The following is an 18,836-nucleotide window of genomic DNA, read 5'->3' as shown; positions in this document are numbered from 1 at the left end:
GGAAAAAAAATCCAAATGAAGTGAGCATTTAGCTACAGAGTAAACTAGTGCCTTTCTAGCCATTCCTGAATACTTCTGCATTGTTCTACCTTGGCATGATCTTCATAAATTGTCTGATTACTACTGGACAAACCAGTGTCAATGCCGGAATCTTTTATTAGTGTTGGTTCAGAGCTTCCACTCTCTGTGTCCTCCGTGCTCTGACTTTCCCCAAGTAAACCAATATGTCGTTTAAATTTTGGCTGCTGCATGACAAGCTTAGAATTGGTACTGCAAACAGCACCACTGCTGACACTTGTTGCGTGAGATACACTTGCAGGAGGCCAACTGCCACTACATGACACACTTGCAGATACACGACTATTATATTGAGCTCCCAATGCAGTGGCAGTAGCAACACCTTCTGGTTCCCCTAAAATACAAACAAAGAAAACAAGGACTAACAAAGGATTTAAAGCAAAATCAAGCTGAACAGATGGCTATATGACTGGTAAGTTGGTTGATTGACCATCTTGGCTGCATACAGCTGCCATGCTCATTCAATTTGTTTATGCTCTGCCAACAAGTTTGTGACCAGTAGAATCATTTTTATCAATGATACGTTACTCAAATCAAAATCCAATATTACAAAAGTAAAAATATAATCAAGGTTGTATAAAAGGCTGATTTATTAGTTTTCATTGATTGCATTCACAATCATCAATATTCTCCTGACCGAAGGATCACTCTTGAAGGAAGATAAAGGCAGGGGAAGGGGTAGGTGAAAAGGAATAAGGAGAAAATTGAAAGCTGTTTAGATATTATAGATAAAAACTTTAAAGATAAATCTAAATAAATAATTGCCCTTTCCACACTATATATTTACCTTACTTTTACAATAGTGAAGGCACATGGCCTAGTGGTTAGAGCAGCAGACTCGTGGTCAAGGGATCGCGGGTTCGAATCTCAGACTGGGTGATGTGTGTGTTTATGAGCGAAACACTTAAGCTCCATGCGGCTCTGGCAGAAGGTAATGGCAAACTTCTGCTGATACTTTTGCCACAACTTACTCTTTCCTCCTGCATCTTGCAGCTCACCTGTGATGGACTGGCATCCCATTCAAGTGGGGAACCTATACGCCAAAGAAACTGGGAAACCGGCCCTTATGAGCCAGGCATGGCTCATGAAGGAACAAATTTTTACAATAGAATACTTACTTTTTATATTGATTAGTTTTGGCTGAAGTGCTTGGAGATTTTACCAAGTATTTTCACAACAAGATATTCTTCTTAAGACTATCCCCTTTTCATGAAAGGAAACATTTTATCACTTTAAGTTAAGGTTAAATTGATGGATGACACTAATGACAGAATACGTTTTAAGATCTGGGACAATCATAAATGATTTAGCTTCCTGTACTATGATCTAGTTTGACAGTGAAAATAACGTCCCAGTCTTGAAACTATGCAAAATATGAAACTCTTAGTCAATTTATATTCTGTTCATATAAATATATATTGGTGCGTAGAGAAGTGTGCTTACAAATGGAACTGATCTGTTCTATAAAATTTAGTAATAATAACATAAAATAGTTCTCCCATAATGCTTATTAAAAGAAGCAATGTAGTCAGATTAAATAAATTCTTTGTTTTATGATATATAGGTGACATAAAACAGAAAGAAAGAGAGACAGCAGGGATGGGGGAAAAGAGGAAGGAAAAAGATATTTTTGTAATGTAATAAACCATTCGTTGCTGTGTATTAAACAGAAGTGAGTAAAGAAAAATGAACAAAAGATTAATTATAATGTGATTCAGCCTTTTCTTTTAAGAAAATGAAGCAAGAAGATAATAGTGGGCAATTATCTTCTTTTCCTTTTTTTATCTTTTGTAAAGAGATAAATTTTTATCAATGATGATATGATATAATTGTAATTTCGTTAAATTTTATGTTTAACTACTGGTCATAAAACTTGTCATCTACTCCTGTGCAAAACCATCAATAACTGACACACTACATAAAAATCCAAATAAATCTGATTTTCAAGTTTGATTTGTTTGCAACAGCCAGTAGATGGCAGTATGCATGCACATAACTCACCGATAGAAATTTTTTGATCTTAGCAGCAAGTATCTCATCCTTTTTCCAATGATCATCAGAAGTCAAGGCTTCAAAATCTCCTGGTAACAATGGAAACAGCATTTACATTACATCAAAGTTAAAAGTTATCAATAAACCAAACAAACATTGATGCTGGGAGAATACATAAACAATTGAAATAGAAAAAGATTTGGAAGTAAAATTGCTTTCATACAAAATAGAAGTTACACACATATATATAAAGATTATTCATTCATGGTATCAGAAACAGTTTTTTCAAATACATAAGCACATCCAGAGTTCTAAAACTGAAGCAGAGGAAGAGATATTAATCTAAAACCTCATCATTTCAGCTACTCCAGATATGATTAGAATTTGAAGAATCCAAGACAAGGAGTTAAGTTGACTAAGACTGATGAACTCTGAACCACGAAGTACAGAATCTGGTTCTCTGCTGCTGATCTATTTAAGTTGAAAAACCATTAAAACAATAACATTGAAAGTTTTCAAAAATATATATAAAGAATGTTTGCATGAAAATATATTAACAAACTAAAAGAAATTATTTCAAATACAAAATCATTACCCGATTAATACTAAATCTAATTAAAAGAAGTGTATTTTATTGAAATAATTTATATTATTTAAAATATAATATTATTTTTTATGATTAAGAAAGGATTCTAAGGCTTGTGTACAAGCATGAGCATTAGAAAAATGCCACAACTTAATTTCTGAATATCTTTGATTTCTTTTGCAATATTAACACCTAATGTCTCATTAAAGAGAAATAGGTATGTTGTGTGACAATAATTTCCCAGAGAATTAACATACAATCCTGTTAAGGTTTGTGTTTGAAATTTTTTTGCCTATTTCCAAAAAAAAGCGTGACTTGTCATACTTTCAAGAATATCTAACAAAAAATATCTAATTAAGAAACTATCATCAATCTACTTCATTGTTATCTAATTAAGAATTTGCATTCTCTTCCTATTTTACCTCATTTAATTAGCTTTGATAAAATATATCAAGCAATGATAGTGTGGAATATCTAGTAGAAAACTTGATGCTTTTATGACCAATGGTAAAACAATGCTGCATGTCTTTTCAAAATGGATATATGTTATGCCAGACTTCACGGTCCATCATAGCATTACGGAGGTCCCGTTGCTGGATGCCTGTATCCCTGGAGATTACATCAGGGTAGGAGAGTGTGCGCCCTCTGGTATTGCAAGCAGATGGCTTCCAGAGGAAAAGAGTAGAAATTACCTCATTTTCAGCTCTACAACAATGTTCAGCAAACTGGACTCTTCTACCTTTTACAAGAGATGACACAGATGGTAATTTCCCATATATTTGTACTTTGGTTGGATGATGCTTCCATGAGAGATTTTGAGCTCTCATAAGGAGGCGAGTGTAAGTTCCATCCAACCGCCTCTCAAGCTTCTTTGATAACGTCCAGGTTTCTGAGCCATATAGTAGAATTGGTTCGACTGTGGCTTTGAAGATTTTATAGCTAAATTTATTCTTTATAATGTTCAAATATGCAAACCAGGATGAATTTATTGGAATTCATTGATATAGTTCAACTAAAAGCAAATATAAATATTTAGTATATCTGTCAATAGTTCTCTCACAGATTGCCACAAAATATGGTTGTTGAATTAAAGTATTTAGGTAACATATTATTTGAAACTATTTAGTTAAAATAATATCTAATAGTTACCAGATTTTGTGAACAAAGTTTTTTGGTTAAATTTTAATAAATCTTTAAACCTGCAAAGTTTTCTAATTTTTTTTTTGGTCATTTTTTTGATCACTTAATTTAGTTTGCATGACTTGCAGTTAAGGAAGTCATTAGAATAAAAATTTTTTTTTGAAATTCTCTAGTGTAGAATTAGTACCAGAGAAAGTTACCAGTAAAACATACTCTAAGAATAAAAATATCAAGAATTAATTAAAAGCAAATGTAATAGTAAGAGAAAGGCAGAAAGAAAGTGTACATGTCCAGTTAAAAAAGCAAATATATACATTGATAAATATAATTCCCAAAGAGATTGTTGAAATTAAGAAGTGTAAGGACAGTGAATGTGAAAAAAAAAAAGAAAGAAAAACAAATGAAAAACAGTGATCTCTAAGATTGAGTGACGAAATCTGTCATCAGTGCAAAAACAAAAGAAAATGATAAAATGATAGCGATAAATATAACACAGGTTACAATGAGAGTAGTGAAAATATAACACAGGTGATAAAGAGAGTGGTAGGAATATAATAGTGGTGACAATGATAGTGGTGTAAATATAACACAGGTGACAGGAAGAATTGTGTGACATAACAGAGGTGACAAGGAGAGTGGTTAACACAGGTGGCATGGAAAGTGAAGTAAATATAACACAGGTGACAAAGAAAATGGTGTAAATATAACACAAGTGATAAAGAGGGCAGATATAATGTATGAGGTAAACAGTTAAAAAGAAATAGCAAGAATAAATTGAAAACCCCCACCCCCCCAAATTACAAAAAGAAAACAACCCAGTGAAATGAAATACAAACTGCCAGTGAGAGAAAGCAGTCAGGAATTTATTGATATGGTCAAACATTAAGGTTAGAGATATGCAGCACTAACAGATTAAATTTAACTTTATCAAATCATTTAAAGTTTTGTAGAAGTCCCTGAACTTTCACATATTATTTCAGGTTAATTCTGACTTATTTTAGAATGGTTGGCTACTCAGTCCTTTTAGTGAATTTTAAATTAATTTGGCTATCAATTAGATTGAATGAAGAATACCAAGAGATCTAACTTTCACTGATAGTCAAAGAGACTTCAGCATTAAAAGCAACACTATGAGGGCAGCATATGATGTTTGAGGATATATAACAGCAAGATGTAAAGCTCTGAATGAATATATGTAATAATTTAATGAAATAATGATAGAAAATAAATTTATTGATACAAAAGGCATTAGGAGAATATGCTATGCTTACTGAAACAGAAAAAAAACCTATGTAGCTTTAGAAGCTTAAACATAAGTAATTTTAAATTTAAAAAATGCTTAGAAAGAGATAGTCTCTGTCTAGAGATTTCTGCTGCTCTTTAAGTGTTAAGAATATGTAGGAAGTAAGGGTACAAAAAAAAAAAAGAAAGAAAAAAGAAAACTATTAGTCTAACAAAATTGTCTCAGGAAGAAAACAGGATGTTTTGCTGAATAAAACTAAAATGTCAAAAGCCATCTTATTCACAGAATCCACCTGACATTATATTTTTAATTGGAAGACTATATCTAACTGCAGGTTCATTTCTTGTGCATGTAGTTGAATGTAAAAGTTGAACAGAAATGAAACAAAAGAAGCCATTCAAGCAGAGATAGCAGTGCATACATGCTAATTTGAAGATGATAGTGCAATATAATTAAGATAACTTTATGTTGACAGTAAATGAAAATGATGGTGTGTTTATAGTGGCATTAAAATGAAGGTGTGCTTGTAATGTTAATAAAACAGTCCAGCGTTTGTGGTATTGCAATAAAAACATACATTATTTGTTTCCATAGATTTTGAAAATAGTTAACAGGAGCAGGCATGGCAGTGTGGTTAAAAAGCTCATTTTGTAACCAAGTGATCCCACTGCACAGTACCTCAAGCGAGTGCCTTATAGGTTAACTTCAGGCTGACTATTGCCTTATGAGTTTAATTTGGTAGATGGAAACTGCCTGGAAGTTACTAAAAGGAAGTAGCTCTAAACATAGAATAACTTAACTCTTCAATGAAGAGATCAATAAAATAAGCCACAGACTAATTATCGGGTCAATGCTGCTGACTAAATCATTGAAAGCATGGTTGCAATTAAGATGAAATAAAGAAAATAAGCTAAGTATAGTTCATATGTGAAAGACTGTACCTCAATAGCCTTACTTCAGGTGATGATAGTGAAAGAATGAAGAGAAACATGATGAAGACTAGTCATGATGATAAACTACATTTTTATATTACTTCACTAATGAATTGCAGTTTATCAGAAGCATTTTCCAGGTTTCTACATTTATTCAACTATCATATTTTTCAAGTACTAAATTACAACAATAGACAATTTCTTTATATTTAATTTCTATAAACCATCAGCTACTGAAAACTTCATGAATAACCAATATTTTTTCAAAGATATGAAGGAAGAAAGCCTACTTTAAAATTGTTTTCTCTAAATACAAACTGATTATCTAGTTTATGCCTAATATTTTTTATATCAAGCATTGTTTTTATTTGCAAAAAGTCCTGACCAGTTTGTTTTCCCAAAACTATTTTTTGTTGATCAATCTAAGGAAAAAGAGAAGTGCTTATAGTCTACAGGGGGCCATGCAGTCTACAAAATAGGAGGATAGACATCAGTGGACAATGTAACTGTACTCTGCATTCAACTTGAGTTGATTTACAAACTGGAAGTAAAGATACGATTAATAAAGAATTCCAGGTAATTCTGATCTGGAGAAAGATTGGGAAAATGCATAGTATATAGTACAGGGAAGTGAATTCAGAAAGCCTTTTGTGACAAAATGAAATGGGTTAAGGTACTGGTGAAGATTAACAAACATGTTTAGAGAAGCAAGAAAATATAAAAATGTAATATTGTTCAATTGAAGACAGTACATGTAAAGTGTCGATCAGTATACTTCGTATTTATTATTTAAGGTATGTGTGAGTACACATACCCATGAGTGTACGTGTGTGTTTATGTCTCCATGTATGTGTGTGTGTGTTAATGCCTTCATATGTCTCAGCAGGTATATATTTGAGTATCATATAAATATGTAAATGATGCTTTAGAGTAGGAAATATTTAATTCTGTAAAGGTTGGTGACCGACCAGCACCAGAGTATTTATTTCTGAAGAAGAAACGCAATCTGTTGCATGCAATAGCTACAGAAAGGATTTGAGATCTTCATGGAAAAATTATTGAAGATTGTTAGAGATGGTAGATCTAAGATTGAGTCACATAGTTCAGGTGGGCGGCGAGTGTGAGGTTTTGTGGTTGTTAATGTTTGGCACTGTTTTATGACATTAAGTTGTTAAGTTACTGTTTCAGAATATTTTCATGAAGAACATGCAGGTTAGGTGAGAAACATTGATTTGTTTCATGGATAGAGGTTGTATTGAAGTTGCACTAAATGAGTGTGAGCCACATCGCTTGTATAAGAGTAAACATTATTGGAGGCGGCGGAGAGATGGTCATTAACAGAGTGGAGGAAAAGAATTGGGATAATGACTGAGGCATATAAAACAGCTAAATAGAATGGGGATTACAGAAAACCTGACAACGAAGTAATTTTCCAGGAAACTACTATTCAGATTTAAGTCATAGAAAATCTTGAGGTAGATAACTTTGCCAGAAGGCCCTTGTACCAACCATGCTCGAAAGGTTTCCTTGTGAAAACTTTGCTGATGCCTTCAATATGAGAGATTTTATGAGAAAAGGGCCACTAGTACATGTAGGTCCTAAGTATCTGGCTTTGTGGCATCATTTACTTATAGTCCATTCCTGAAGGATAATTTCTAATGTCTGCAGTAATTAAATTCATTTTTTAAAGAGATGTTTTGATATTCCTCACTGGAAAATAGTCTTACAAATAACTGAATCATAACTATACTTAATTTATTGAGAAATTAGAGATCAATAAGAAACTGGAGGAAACACAAACTGAAACTGATAGGACATGCTTTCATCATACATTGTATGTTAAATAAAATCTATGCCTTTCCAACTGTTTTTCAACTATTTTACATAATACAATATTTATACTTAATATAATATTAACACACACGGCCACGCCACCTCACTATATGTTTATCAATCCATATTCATCTTAAAACAAAATTTACATATATGGATACTGAATTTAATTAAATGAAATCAATAGAATTTCACTTTCTTAAAGAAAATGCATTCACATATAATGTTTAGTAGTTATCTAGTTGTATAAGCTGATGGATTCATTTTATAGTTATGTAATTAATTCTACTTCAAAAATAAAAATAATACAATTAGTATGTGATAAAATGTTATATTTAAATGTTTTACAAATACATGCATGACACTGGAATTTTTATGAGGCAGTCACAAATAATACAGATGAGGGTTGCAGTATAGTTGATAGAATCATGCTAACAGCAGGTCTTGAGAACTGTCCCAATAGGATAATGAGAAATGTCATTTCATTATGAAACAATATTGCATATATATATATATATATATATATATATATGTATATATATATATATGTATGTATGTATGTGTATGTATATAGTAATTTGGTAATTAAATTGATTTACAACAATAAAAAAAAAACAACACCACACTAACTATTCTGTATCTAACTATATCTCACCTTTCTGACTCCAATAGAAAGCAGCTAAATAAAAGAAGAGATGGTTACTCAATTGAGAAAATTATACAATACTGATAAATGGTAACTAAAAATAAATAGAACAGATTAAAGGCTTTATAGATAACTAGAACATTTTATTTATGAACATTAAAAAAAAATACAGTATACCAATGTATATTTATATGCTTTAAACAGATCTTGCAGTGGGAAGGTAACTTAGGGAATATGTCCAAATTTTGGCACCATGGCACATATATTGGACTTAATATAAAATGTATGGCATGTGTACTGTATGTGTTTGTATGAATGGATATATAAATATAAACATTCAGTTTTTAGAAAATTGTCAACAAGAATATTACAAGAATATTATTTCAACTCTTACAAAACACTGCAAATACATATTAAACTTGTATTATATGTTATAATGGATTTAACTATCTCATTTCAATTTTTAAATTTATATTTGTTACTATATTTTAAATATTCAGTTTTTCACTAATTTATCACTTCTTTTTATATTAAGACATTTCATTTATGATATGATTCTGTTATACTTTTAGAAAGTATATATTAAATTATCTTATGCTGAACACTATTAAACATACTATGATAGCAATTCAATGGAAACATACTGAAATTACTTAAAGAAAGTCATACTAATTTAGATATTAATATTACACTTTTGAATAATATGAATACAATTACTATATCAATAAAATAATATTTCATTTTTGTATTTGATTTGCAAGGTTCTTGATGTGAACTTGTGTGAGACAGGTTTTGTAGTATCTTAGAAGGGTTGTTATACCAATTATAATCATGCACACTGGTTCATTTCAATTCTTTATTTGTCAATTGGTTAGCTATTTAACCACCTAACTAATCAATTGTTTGATTAATGATTTGGGTAATCAATCAATCAGTTGTATTTGCCAAAATTCTTTTAACACCATTATTTGAGGCTTCTTCAATGACATACCCTTTCTACTCCAGAACACCTTCAAGTCCGTCCAGCTTTTAGTATTAGTTTTTAAATATTTATGTAGTTGAATAGATGTCAGAAGGAATGGGTGGGAGGGGGAGTGTATGTGATGAGAGGAGGGGAAGCAGGAGAATGAGAGGGAGGAGACAGGCCTGAAGTTGACATCGAAGGGGTTGTGAATGGTGATGAAAGGACTTTGGCAATCACAACAGATTGATTGATTAACCGAATGATTAATCAAATGATCGATTAGTTAGTTAAATAGCAAACTAATTGATGAACAATAATAAAGAAGTGAAATTGAACTAGTGCATGTGTTTTATTATTGGTGTAATTATCCCTTTGAGATACAATAAATAAAATAAATTTGGTGTAAATAGTTCTTCACAAAAATATTTAACATTATTCATATAATATTATCTGTATAAATGCAACAAAATCTGAGAATATGTAGGAACATCCATTTTCCTGTTAGATATTTGTCATAAAAAATATTAGAAAGGAATAAGGTAAACTGATCATATAAAAAAAATAGAATTTAGGTAAAACATTTAATTTAATTTTTATGCAATTTTTATCTTCAGATTATATAAAGGGAACAAGCCTGTATGTAAGATGGTTATTCAGATTTTGAATTAATGTCACAACCACATGTTATCAATTATTGTTTACAAACTAGTTATGATAATAAGCAAGTTATTTCTTATCTGAATATGAAACTGTCAACTAGAAACAAATCAGGTTTCTTTGTAATATTATGAAATCAAAACCTCAGCGACAGTAACATTGTGATATTTGCTGGTAAGAATTAATCTGATTTAAAAAATAATTTTTACAACAGATTGATGATTGTAAATTTGCTATGATTTCAATAATTTTTCTTTATACAGTATATAAAGATATTTGAAAATGAAAAAGATATACTTTAAGTATCTCTAAATATTATTTCTGGTCTGTCTTAACTTCCTTCTGTTTGTATTGTACAAGTGCTAAGTTGAAATGGCTTCAGCTGGACACTGGAACTAAGTTCAATAATTCAACTAGCATATTTCTATGGCAAGAGTTCTCTTCCATGGATCTGCTTTTACTTCAGGTGTTTAGCTAATTACAGAAAAAATATATATGTACTTATGTATTTAAGAATGTAATGAAGGATAATTTAAGAGAAGAAAAATACCGGAGTCTTGTAGCCAGTTAACCTTATGGTGTTCAAAATATATCATTCTTTCTTAATCATATACATTCTAAATTATATCTTTGATAGTAGTATTATTAATAGTTTCATTTTCAAGACAGACAGTTATACACAATGTAAAACTGAATAAATAGAATATCTTCACATTTCACTACAATGTTAAAAAGAATTCCATTTTGCTATAGCTGCATGGGACTGGATGTGAAATTGGGGGTTAGGTTTCTGAGTTAATTTCACTTTTAAATCTCATCTTTTCCTTTATCTTTCTCACTTGACACCTGTCCCCACACCCCTCTTACTTAGTTTCTCATTGAATCTATATTCTTATAAACACCGACGTATACTACACTATTCTGATGAGAAAAACATGTCCTTGCATCAAGAATTTCAAAAACATCCATGTTATTCTATTCACCTACAATATTAGTATAGCACAAGTCACTGATCATCCGAAACAGCTGTAAAGATAAAACTTGATTACATCATTTATTTTTTAAAAATTTGTATATGCAACTTTCCATGTAAATATACACCTTATACATACTTTTGTTTACTTGACTTTTTTACTTCTCTTTCTCTCTACACAAATATACATATGTACACACACACATGCATGCATATATACACACACATACACATATATATTATCAAACAGACTCTAAAGAGGCCAGTGTTGGTCTGCTTTGGCAAAACTTATATTGTGTAGTAAAACTCTGCTATCTCTCATTAATCTCTCATTAATTTATGTTCCATTATCACCGTTGGGATTCCTTCCGTCTGTCTCTTGTGAAGAAATTAATCACCATGATAAACAGAATGGGGACAGTAAGACAACCAGTAACAATGTCCTTTACCAGGTTCTACTACTGAATTGTGAAATGAGCAGTCTTGAATCCTTTAAAGTAGCAGGCATGATGTGGCTGGGTATATAGTAGTTCTATGATGTGGCTGGGTATATAGTAGTATTCCATAGCTGTAGTGTGTGCAGTCATGAAAGATTAGGTCATGCACATTGGTCAACTTCAGCCAGACTGTTAGTTTTTCTGTCTTTGACCTCTTGGGTGAATTACTTAAGTTTTTACTTAATTACTCTGTGTTTCAAACACTCAGAGAAGCATGGAAGGTAAACTTTCTGGATACAGGTGCAGGAGTGGCTATGTGGTAAGTAGCTTGCTTACCAACCACATAGTTCTGGGTTCAGTCCCACTGCATGGCACCTTGGGCAACTGTCTTCTACTATAGCCTCAGGCCAACCAAAGCCTTGTGAGTGGATTTGGTAGATGGAAACTGAAACTGAAAGAAGCCCGTCGTATATATATATATATATATATATAATATATATATATATATATATATATATATGTATGTATATATATGTATGTGTGTGTGTGTGTGTATATGTTTGTGTGTCTGTGTTTTTCCCCCCAACTTCGCTTGACAACCGATGCTGGTGTGTTTACATCCCCGTAACTTAGCAGTTTGGCAAAAGAACCAGATAGAATAAGTACTAGGCTTACAAAGAATAAGTCCTGGGGTCGATTTGCTTGACTAAAGGCGGTGCTCCAGCATGGCCGCAGTCAAATGACTGAAACAAGTAAAAGAGAAAAGAGAGTAAAGAGATTTATCCAAATATTTGCTTTCCAAGAGGCTGCTCATAATCCTTTTGGCTTGGAACTGAGAAGAATACTTTGTCTTCAACACTAGAGAGAAAAATGGTTCGGACTGACTAATCTCAGAGGAATCTACTTTTTTTGGTGTGTAACCGACTTTTGCCAATATCTTCTACAGAAGTTTCTATAGCCTGAAGGATACCATTTGTACATCACTTGCACATCTTTCTATGGAAAGATCTTGGACATCTTTCTGTGCAAACTCCTTAGTATTGAGTACTTCTTTAGGAACTCCCACTCAGCTAACCTTTGGATGTGCACTTACATCTATCCCCTAAGACTCTCCTTGAGGAAATCATCCACAATTTCCTTAGAGCCAAACAGTCTTCCAGTCTCCTAACAAAGTTTAGGTAACTTTGTACAAGTTCTCCATGAACCAAGCCCACTTAGCTTACTTCTCCTTCCTCAGTCTCTGAGAACTTTTTAACTTTGTTAGTCTGTATGATTATTCCTGAAGCCTTCTGATCAAGATTTTTATACCTTCTTTTACCTCAATACTTTCTCTTTTAAATTGCCTATTGCAAGTTATAATTTCTCTCCTTAGTTTCAAAATTTTTCACCATCTTGTTAAGCAGTTTCGTTGTGCTCTAATAATTCTCTTTCTCTCCTAAGTAGTCAACGAGTCCTTTGACACATTGAAGAAAATCATTGTCAAGCATTCAATTCCACTTTTGACAAGTCATTTTGTGGCCTCTAGAATCCTGTTAATGTTCCGGTTTACCTTACTTAATTCTGTATTGCCATTAACTATTATCATTTCACTCTCTTCCATGATGCATTAGAATAGTTTCACCTGTGGACTTAGAGTGGAACAACTGCTGAGAGGTCACCTGTGTTGTTAGATACTTTTTATCTGAAGTCCTCTGCATCTCAGACATGGTTGAATGATTCAATAGATATGTGGCTCAATTCTCAGAGGTGATTTTGTCCATCTTTTCTGTCTTATGGTGTGCTTATGAATGTACTTAAATCCTAACCCTGTGTTTGTTTTTTTTAGATTCTCCAAAAATCACTCAACTGTCATTTCCCAACTCAAAAGGTTGTCTGCAGGCTTTGCATTATCAAAGATTTGTGAAATAAGGTGTCTTTTACTTGCAAGACAGTTGAGCATCTGGCTGTAAAACAATGCTTCAAAAAATATTCATCTAACCCATGCTAGCTTGGAAAAAAAATGGATGTAAAAATGAATGAAGCCCCACTGATTAGTAAAAGAATTAATTCAAATGAAATACAGTTCAACTTTGTGCTAGAAAGATATATTACTGGTGCCCTCTCCTGATTGAGACAACAGTAGGAGAAGAACTTCACTAGGAAAGACACTATGTTGAGCATTTAGTTGACGTAGAGAAAGCTTTTGACAGGATTTCACACTCTCTACACCAAGCCATCAAGGAATTAGGATAGATGAATATCTTGTGGAGGTTGGAATGTGAGAATTAGTAAGGAGGCCAGCAAGGAATTTTGTGAACATATAGAGGTTTATCAGGGTTCTGTTCACAGCTTCCTCTCATTTAAAGTAGTCCTCCGGATCATAAAAGTTTAAGAACAGCTGCACTCAGGAAAACCCACATGCTGTTTACCTAGTTCTTACGGCAGAATCTGTAGAAAATTTGAAGGAGAAATTCTAACCATAGAAATAACTCATAGAACTGAGAAACCTCAAAGAAAAATTAGCTAACATGTAAGGTGTAGTAAGAAAAAAGACAAGACTCTGCTGCCATTTCCTTATACCTATTCCTTTTTCAGCTTGATAAACAGAAAAGGAATAAGTATAAATTTCATATGATGTACCTAGTGTAAACTATGAACACTCGAATGGTATAGTGAGATCATATGTAAGCTGAAAGAGAAGATAAACTTCATATATAGTAGATATCACAAGAGCAGAAGTATGGGAGAAATAGGCCTTTTCAATATGTCCAAATGGTTCCATTGAAGTAGATAAGAGTTACTGTTACCTATGTGATCTAATTAGCATTGTGGTTGGAGACTAAAAGTTCAATAGCCAGAAATTCAGGTATCTGTCACCTCTGCAGGTAACAAAGTGTTCCTCTTGCAGAGCGAAAGGAAGATTGTATGATGCTTGTGCATGAAATGTGTTGCAGTATGGTAGCAAAATATAGGTCCTAAATGTGGAGGATTTGCAAAGGCAAGAAATAGATAAAGTGAGTTTGCTATGCTTGATAGATAAAATTAGAGTACATGACCAAGAGAATATAAACGAGTGGAAGGAAAAGCCAGATATAAAAGTAATTAGATGTACTGTGCAAAAAAAGGCAATGCTGATCTGGGTATAGAATGTCTAAGGAGATTGTTAGTTGCCAAAAACTCGAACTAGGTGGAATCTGTAGAAGAGAGAGACCAAGGAAAACATGGAAAAGTGGTGAAGACTGATTGCTAGAGGTTGAATTTTATGAATGAAATGAGAAAGGAGCAAAACAACTGGTGATGTGATGCTGGATAAGACCTATCCCTATGTGTAAGCATGGAAAAGCATAAGTTGAGCTGGTAGTGGTGATGGAGGTTGGAATGTGTAATATATCTACATTTGGATTTTTCACCCATTACTGGCAACGACCTTGCTTGAATGTGTAAAAAAATTCAAGCGAGGTCATTGCCAGTACCGCCTGACTGGTCCCCGTGCCAGTGGCACGTAAAAGCACCCACTACACTCACAGAGTGGTTGGCATTAGGAAGGGCATCCTGCTGTAGAAACTCTGCCAGATCAAGACTGGAGCCTGGTGCAGCTATCTGGTTTGCCAGCCCACAGTCAAACCATCCAACCCATGCTAGCATGGAAAGCGGACGTTAAACGACGATGATGATATGCTCCTCTTGAGTCTCCGTTTACTGCCTTCTCTTATTTTTATTACTCTCTCACTTCCCACCCACTATTCACTGTGCTATGCTGCCTGAATTATGATGGCTGACATTGCACCTGTCTATATTTAATCCCCACCTACAATCACTCTCTAACAGTGAACATCTCTCACCACAACATCTCTATTAATTAGGTCACCAAAGTAATAAAAGCTATCATCTACTTCTAGGGAGCATTTTGTGGAGGCACATGGCCTAGTGGTCGAGGGATCGCGGGTTCGAATCTCAGACCGGGCGATATGTGTGTTTATGAGTGAAACACCTAAGCTCCACGTGGCTCCGGCAGAAGGTAATGGCGAACTTCTGCTGATTCTTTTGCCACAACTTTCTCCCACTCTTTCCTCCTGCATCTTGCAGCTCACCTGCGACAGACTGGTGTTCCATCCAGGTGGGGAATCTATATGCCAAGAAACTGGGAAACTGGCCCTTATGAGCCAGGCATGGCTCGAGAAGGAACAAACAGGGTGCATTTTAGACCTTGAAAGAAGCTGTTTCACATGTACTGTTTCACATGTACTGTTTCACATGTACTGTTTCACATGCTCCAATGTATCTGACACATGTGATGTCTATGGTGCTGTTATCAAGGAACTGAGTGGACATGAAAAGCAGAAGAGCATCATCATCATCATTGTTTAACGTCCGCTTTCCATGCTAGCATGGGTTGGACAGTTCGATCAGGGACTGGGAAGCCAGGAGGCTGCACCAGTCCCAGTCTGATCTGGCAGTGTTTCTACAGCTGGATGCCCTTCCTAACGCCAACCACTCCGTGAGTGTAGTGAGTGCTTTTTACGTGCCACCGGCACAGGTGCCAGGCAAGGCTGGCAACAGCCACGATCGGTTGGTGCTTTTTACATGCCACCGGCACGGAGGCCAGTTGAGGCAGTAGCTAAAAATTCCATATAGTGTATCCAGTGTAAACTATGAGCACACAACTAATGTAGTGGGATTACCAACAGGCTTAAAGAGAAGGTTTTTGAACAACCAATAGTAAGTGTACATATGAAAAAGATTCTTCCAAATGTCCAGATTTCCTAGAAGTAGATGAAAGCTTTTCTTACCTAGGTGACTTAATTGACAGGGGAATTGGATGTTCCACTAAAATACTTGCAGAGTGTGAACATTGTGGAAAAAGTTCAGGGTGCAATTATTTCTACTAGTAATATATGGTTTCTCTGTCAGACTCATGGGCAGGATTTTATGACATTTGGGTATGAAGTGTGATGCTGTATAATAGCAGGATGTAGGTCTCAAAGGTATGAAGCAATCATGCACTACAAGGTGTGTAACGTTACTGTGAATTATAGAGCACAAATGAGTTGAAGAAAAAGCTGTGTGTAGATATAGGCATATGATGCGTAAAGAAAACATCACTTATAAGTAAAAAGGAAAAAGAAAGTTAAGCACTTAGAATAGATCTGAGGAAGATGGAAACCAAAGAAAACAGAGCAATATGTTGAAGATTGAACTTCATGAGAATGACAAAAGATTACCATAAGTGGTGACACATGATGCTGAAGAAGAACTATCAACTCATTCAAGCATGACAGAATAGATGTTGAGATGGTGATATTGATGAAGGGTGGGATGTATAACTATATTTAGGTACTTCCCTCAGTGTGTCCATTAATTACCCTCAACTCTCCCCCTAACTCTGTTATCTTCCCATCAAGCACTCATTGTTTTTTCTACCAGTGCACCAATTGATGGTATTGAATCTTTTTGTATCTATTTCCTCCAAACATCATCTTTATCACTATATCTCCTACATCATGTTGCCTAGATAACAAGAGATGGCGTTGGAGTCATCTATTTAATTCCCTTAATTGTCAATTTTCTTTAGTGCTAGCCTCACACTTTTCTCTCTTCCATTACTCACTTCCTTATCACTCATTATTGGCATCTATTACACACATTCTCGTTCTCTCTCTCTCACCAGCGACCATCATTTCTGCTTTTTCATGACTAGTTCTTTCCTTCAGCACCATTCATCTTTATTGCTACTAATCATTCTCACATCACTCTCTCTTTCTGCCACTATATATCATTTTATCCCATCATTCTCTTTCACTTCTATTGCTACTTCTTCCATCCCTCAGTCTCCTTCCTATCATTGTCATCTTCCATCATGCTGCTTATGGTATTTTGCTATCCAATCTCTTTACTAACAACTGACATGTAGCTGCCTAATCCTGTCTCTCTTCTGTTATACTCATCAATATGACCTTTTCCCCTATCACTGTTCATCCCATCTCACTCGCCCCCCCCCCTCTCTCTCACTCCAGTTATCCATTTCTTCTTTCACCTTCTTGCTCTGGTTCTTTCTCTATCATTACTATCCTTTGTATTTACACTCTTAGACAATAAAGTAGGGAGAGCTCTGTTGTCTTGTTGAAAGCAAGACAACCTCACTAGTATTGATGATACAATAAAATTCCACCAGTAAACTCAGTGAAATGATTGTTATTAGGAAGTCATCTAAGAAATGCACAAGTGAGATGTGGCCCTCAATATGTCTATGAGAATACCAAATAAGAATTAATTTAGAAGATGATTACCCATTCAACCCATGTTAGTATAGAAAGCAAGAAGATGAGGATGATGATGATGATGCATCAAATCCAATACAGCTTTTTACATCACACCAAATCACTGCAAGGTAAAGGATGCAGCATAATACCAGAGCTGACAATACAAAATTATTGTATATCTGTGAAAAAAACAAAAAGTTATTGATTTTCTTCAAAATGTTTGAAGAACTACTTCCATATCATAGGTGTGTACAAAGGAAGAGCTCAATAGATCATCAGAAAAGTCTCAAGCTAATGACCCAATTAATGAAAAGTGATAGAAAATATTTTAGCAAAGTTAATACAGTATAAAGTGAGTTTAGATTTGATGTTGTGTGTAGGAAGGGCATCTATCCATAGAAACCATGCCAAAAACAGACATCAGAGCCTGATGTGTTCCTCTGGTTAGTCAGCTCCTGTTTAATTGTACAACCAATGCCAGCATAGAAAATGGACATTAACTGATGATAATGTAGGAAGTCTTTGGATTAGAGATATTTTGTTTCTGGCGAAAGAAGTGCAAGAAAAATATTTGGCAGAGAACAGATATCTTGCTTGAATTAGTTGACACAGAAAAAGATTTTGAAAGGGTTTCTGTATCTGAAGTTTGGAGGGCCATAACAAGTATTGAAATAACTTGGGATAGCCATTTAGGCATTGTAAGATGATGAATGGATAGTCAAGAATGTTAAGTGACTTTAGTGTTCAGAAGGAAAGTCACTAAACATCGTCCATGAGAATAACAAAATAATTTAGACTAAACACTTAGTGGGGCTTCTGAATAATAGCTAATAGATTCTCGTTGTAGAATCTATTGTAGAATTTGTTGAAATTAGATGAAAATGAGTAGCTAGCAACATAAGCAAATTTAAATTGACTATTTAATGGATTGCACAAATTAATTAGCATGAAAGAAACAAAAATATAGCATAACAGCTTTAAGAAGCTGCAAGTAAAATATATATTAGTGTAAAGGAAATAAACATGTCCAGTAATAAAAGTCAAAGTATAGGATGACAGAGAGAAAGAAGCAGTGTAATATGCTGAATTCAACATATGCAGACTAATAATTCCCTG

At 34.0% G+C, this 18,836-nt stretch overlaps 1 protein-coding gene across 8 annotated transcripts in view; it reads right to left on the bottom strand.

Annotated features, from left to right (window-relative positions):
• The window catches only part of LOC115209232 (regulating synaptic membrane exocytosis protein 2), a 238,561-nt gene that overhangs the window by 145,248 nt on the left and 74,477 nt on the right, over nucleotides 1-18,836 (bottom strand). For 5 of the 8 annotated variants that reach the window (XM_036501020.1, XM_036501018.1, XM_036501021.1 and 2 more), the window contains exons 5-6: nucleotides 8,460-8,483; nucleotides 90-412 (exon numbers count right to left, since the gene is read on the bottom strand). In XM_036501020.1, the coding sequence (XP_036356913.1) occupies nucleotides 90-412; nucleotides 8,460-8,483 (347 nt within the window). Of the gene's footprint in view, nucleotides 1-89; nucleotides 413-2,079; nucleotides 2,160-8,459; nucleotides 8,484-18,836 lie in introns of all 8 variants that reach the window. The other 3 variants (XM_029777506.2, XM_036501023.1, XM_036501022.1) reach the window with 2 other exon arrangements.

The sequence above is a fragment of the Octopus sinensis genome, linkage group LG3 (genome assembly GCF_006345805.1).
Source record: "Octopus sinensis linkage group LG3, ASM634580v1, whole genome shotgun sequence".
Taxonomy (NCBI): domain Eukaryota; kingdom Metazoa; phylum Mollusca; class Cephalopoda; order Octopoda; family Octopodidae; genus Octopus; species Octopus sinensis.
The sequence above is the reverse complement of the archived record's forward strand: the minus strand, read 5'-3'. Positions and strand labels throughout refer to the sequence as shown.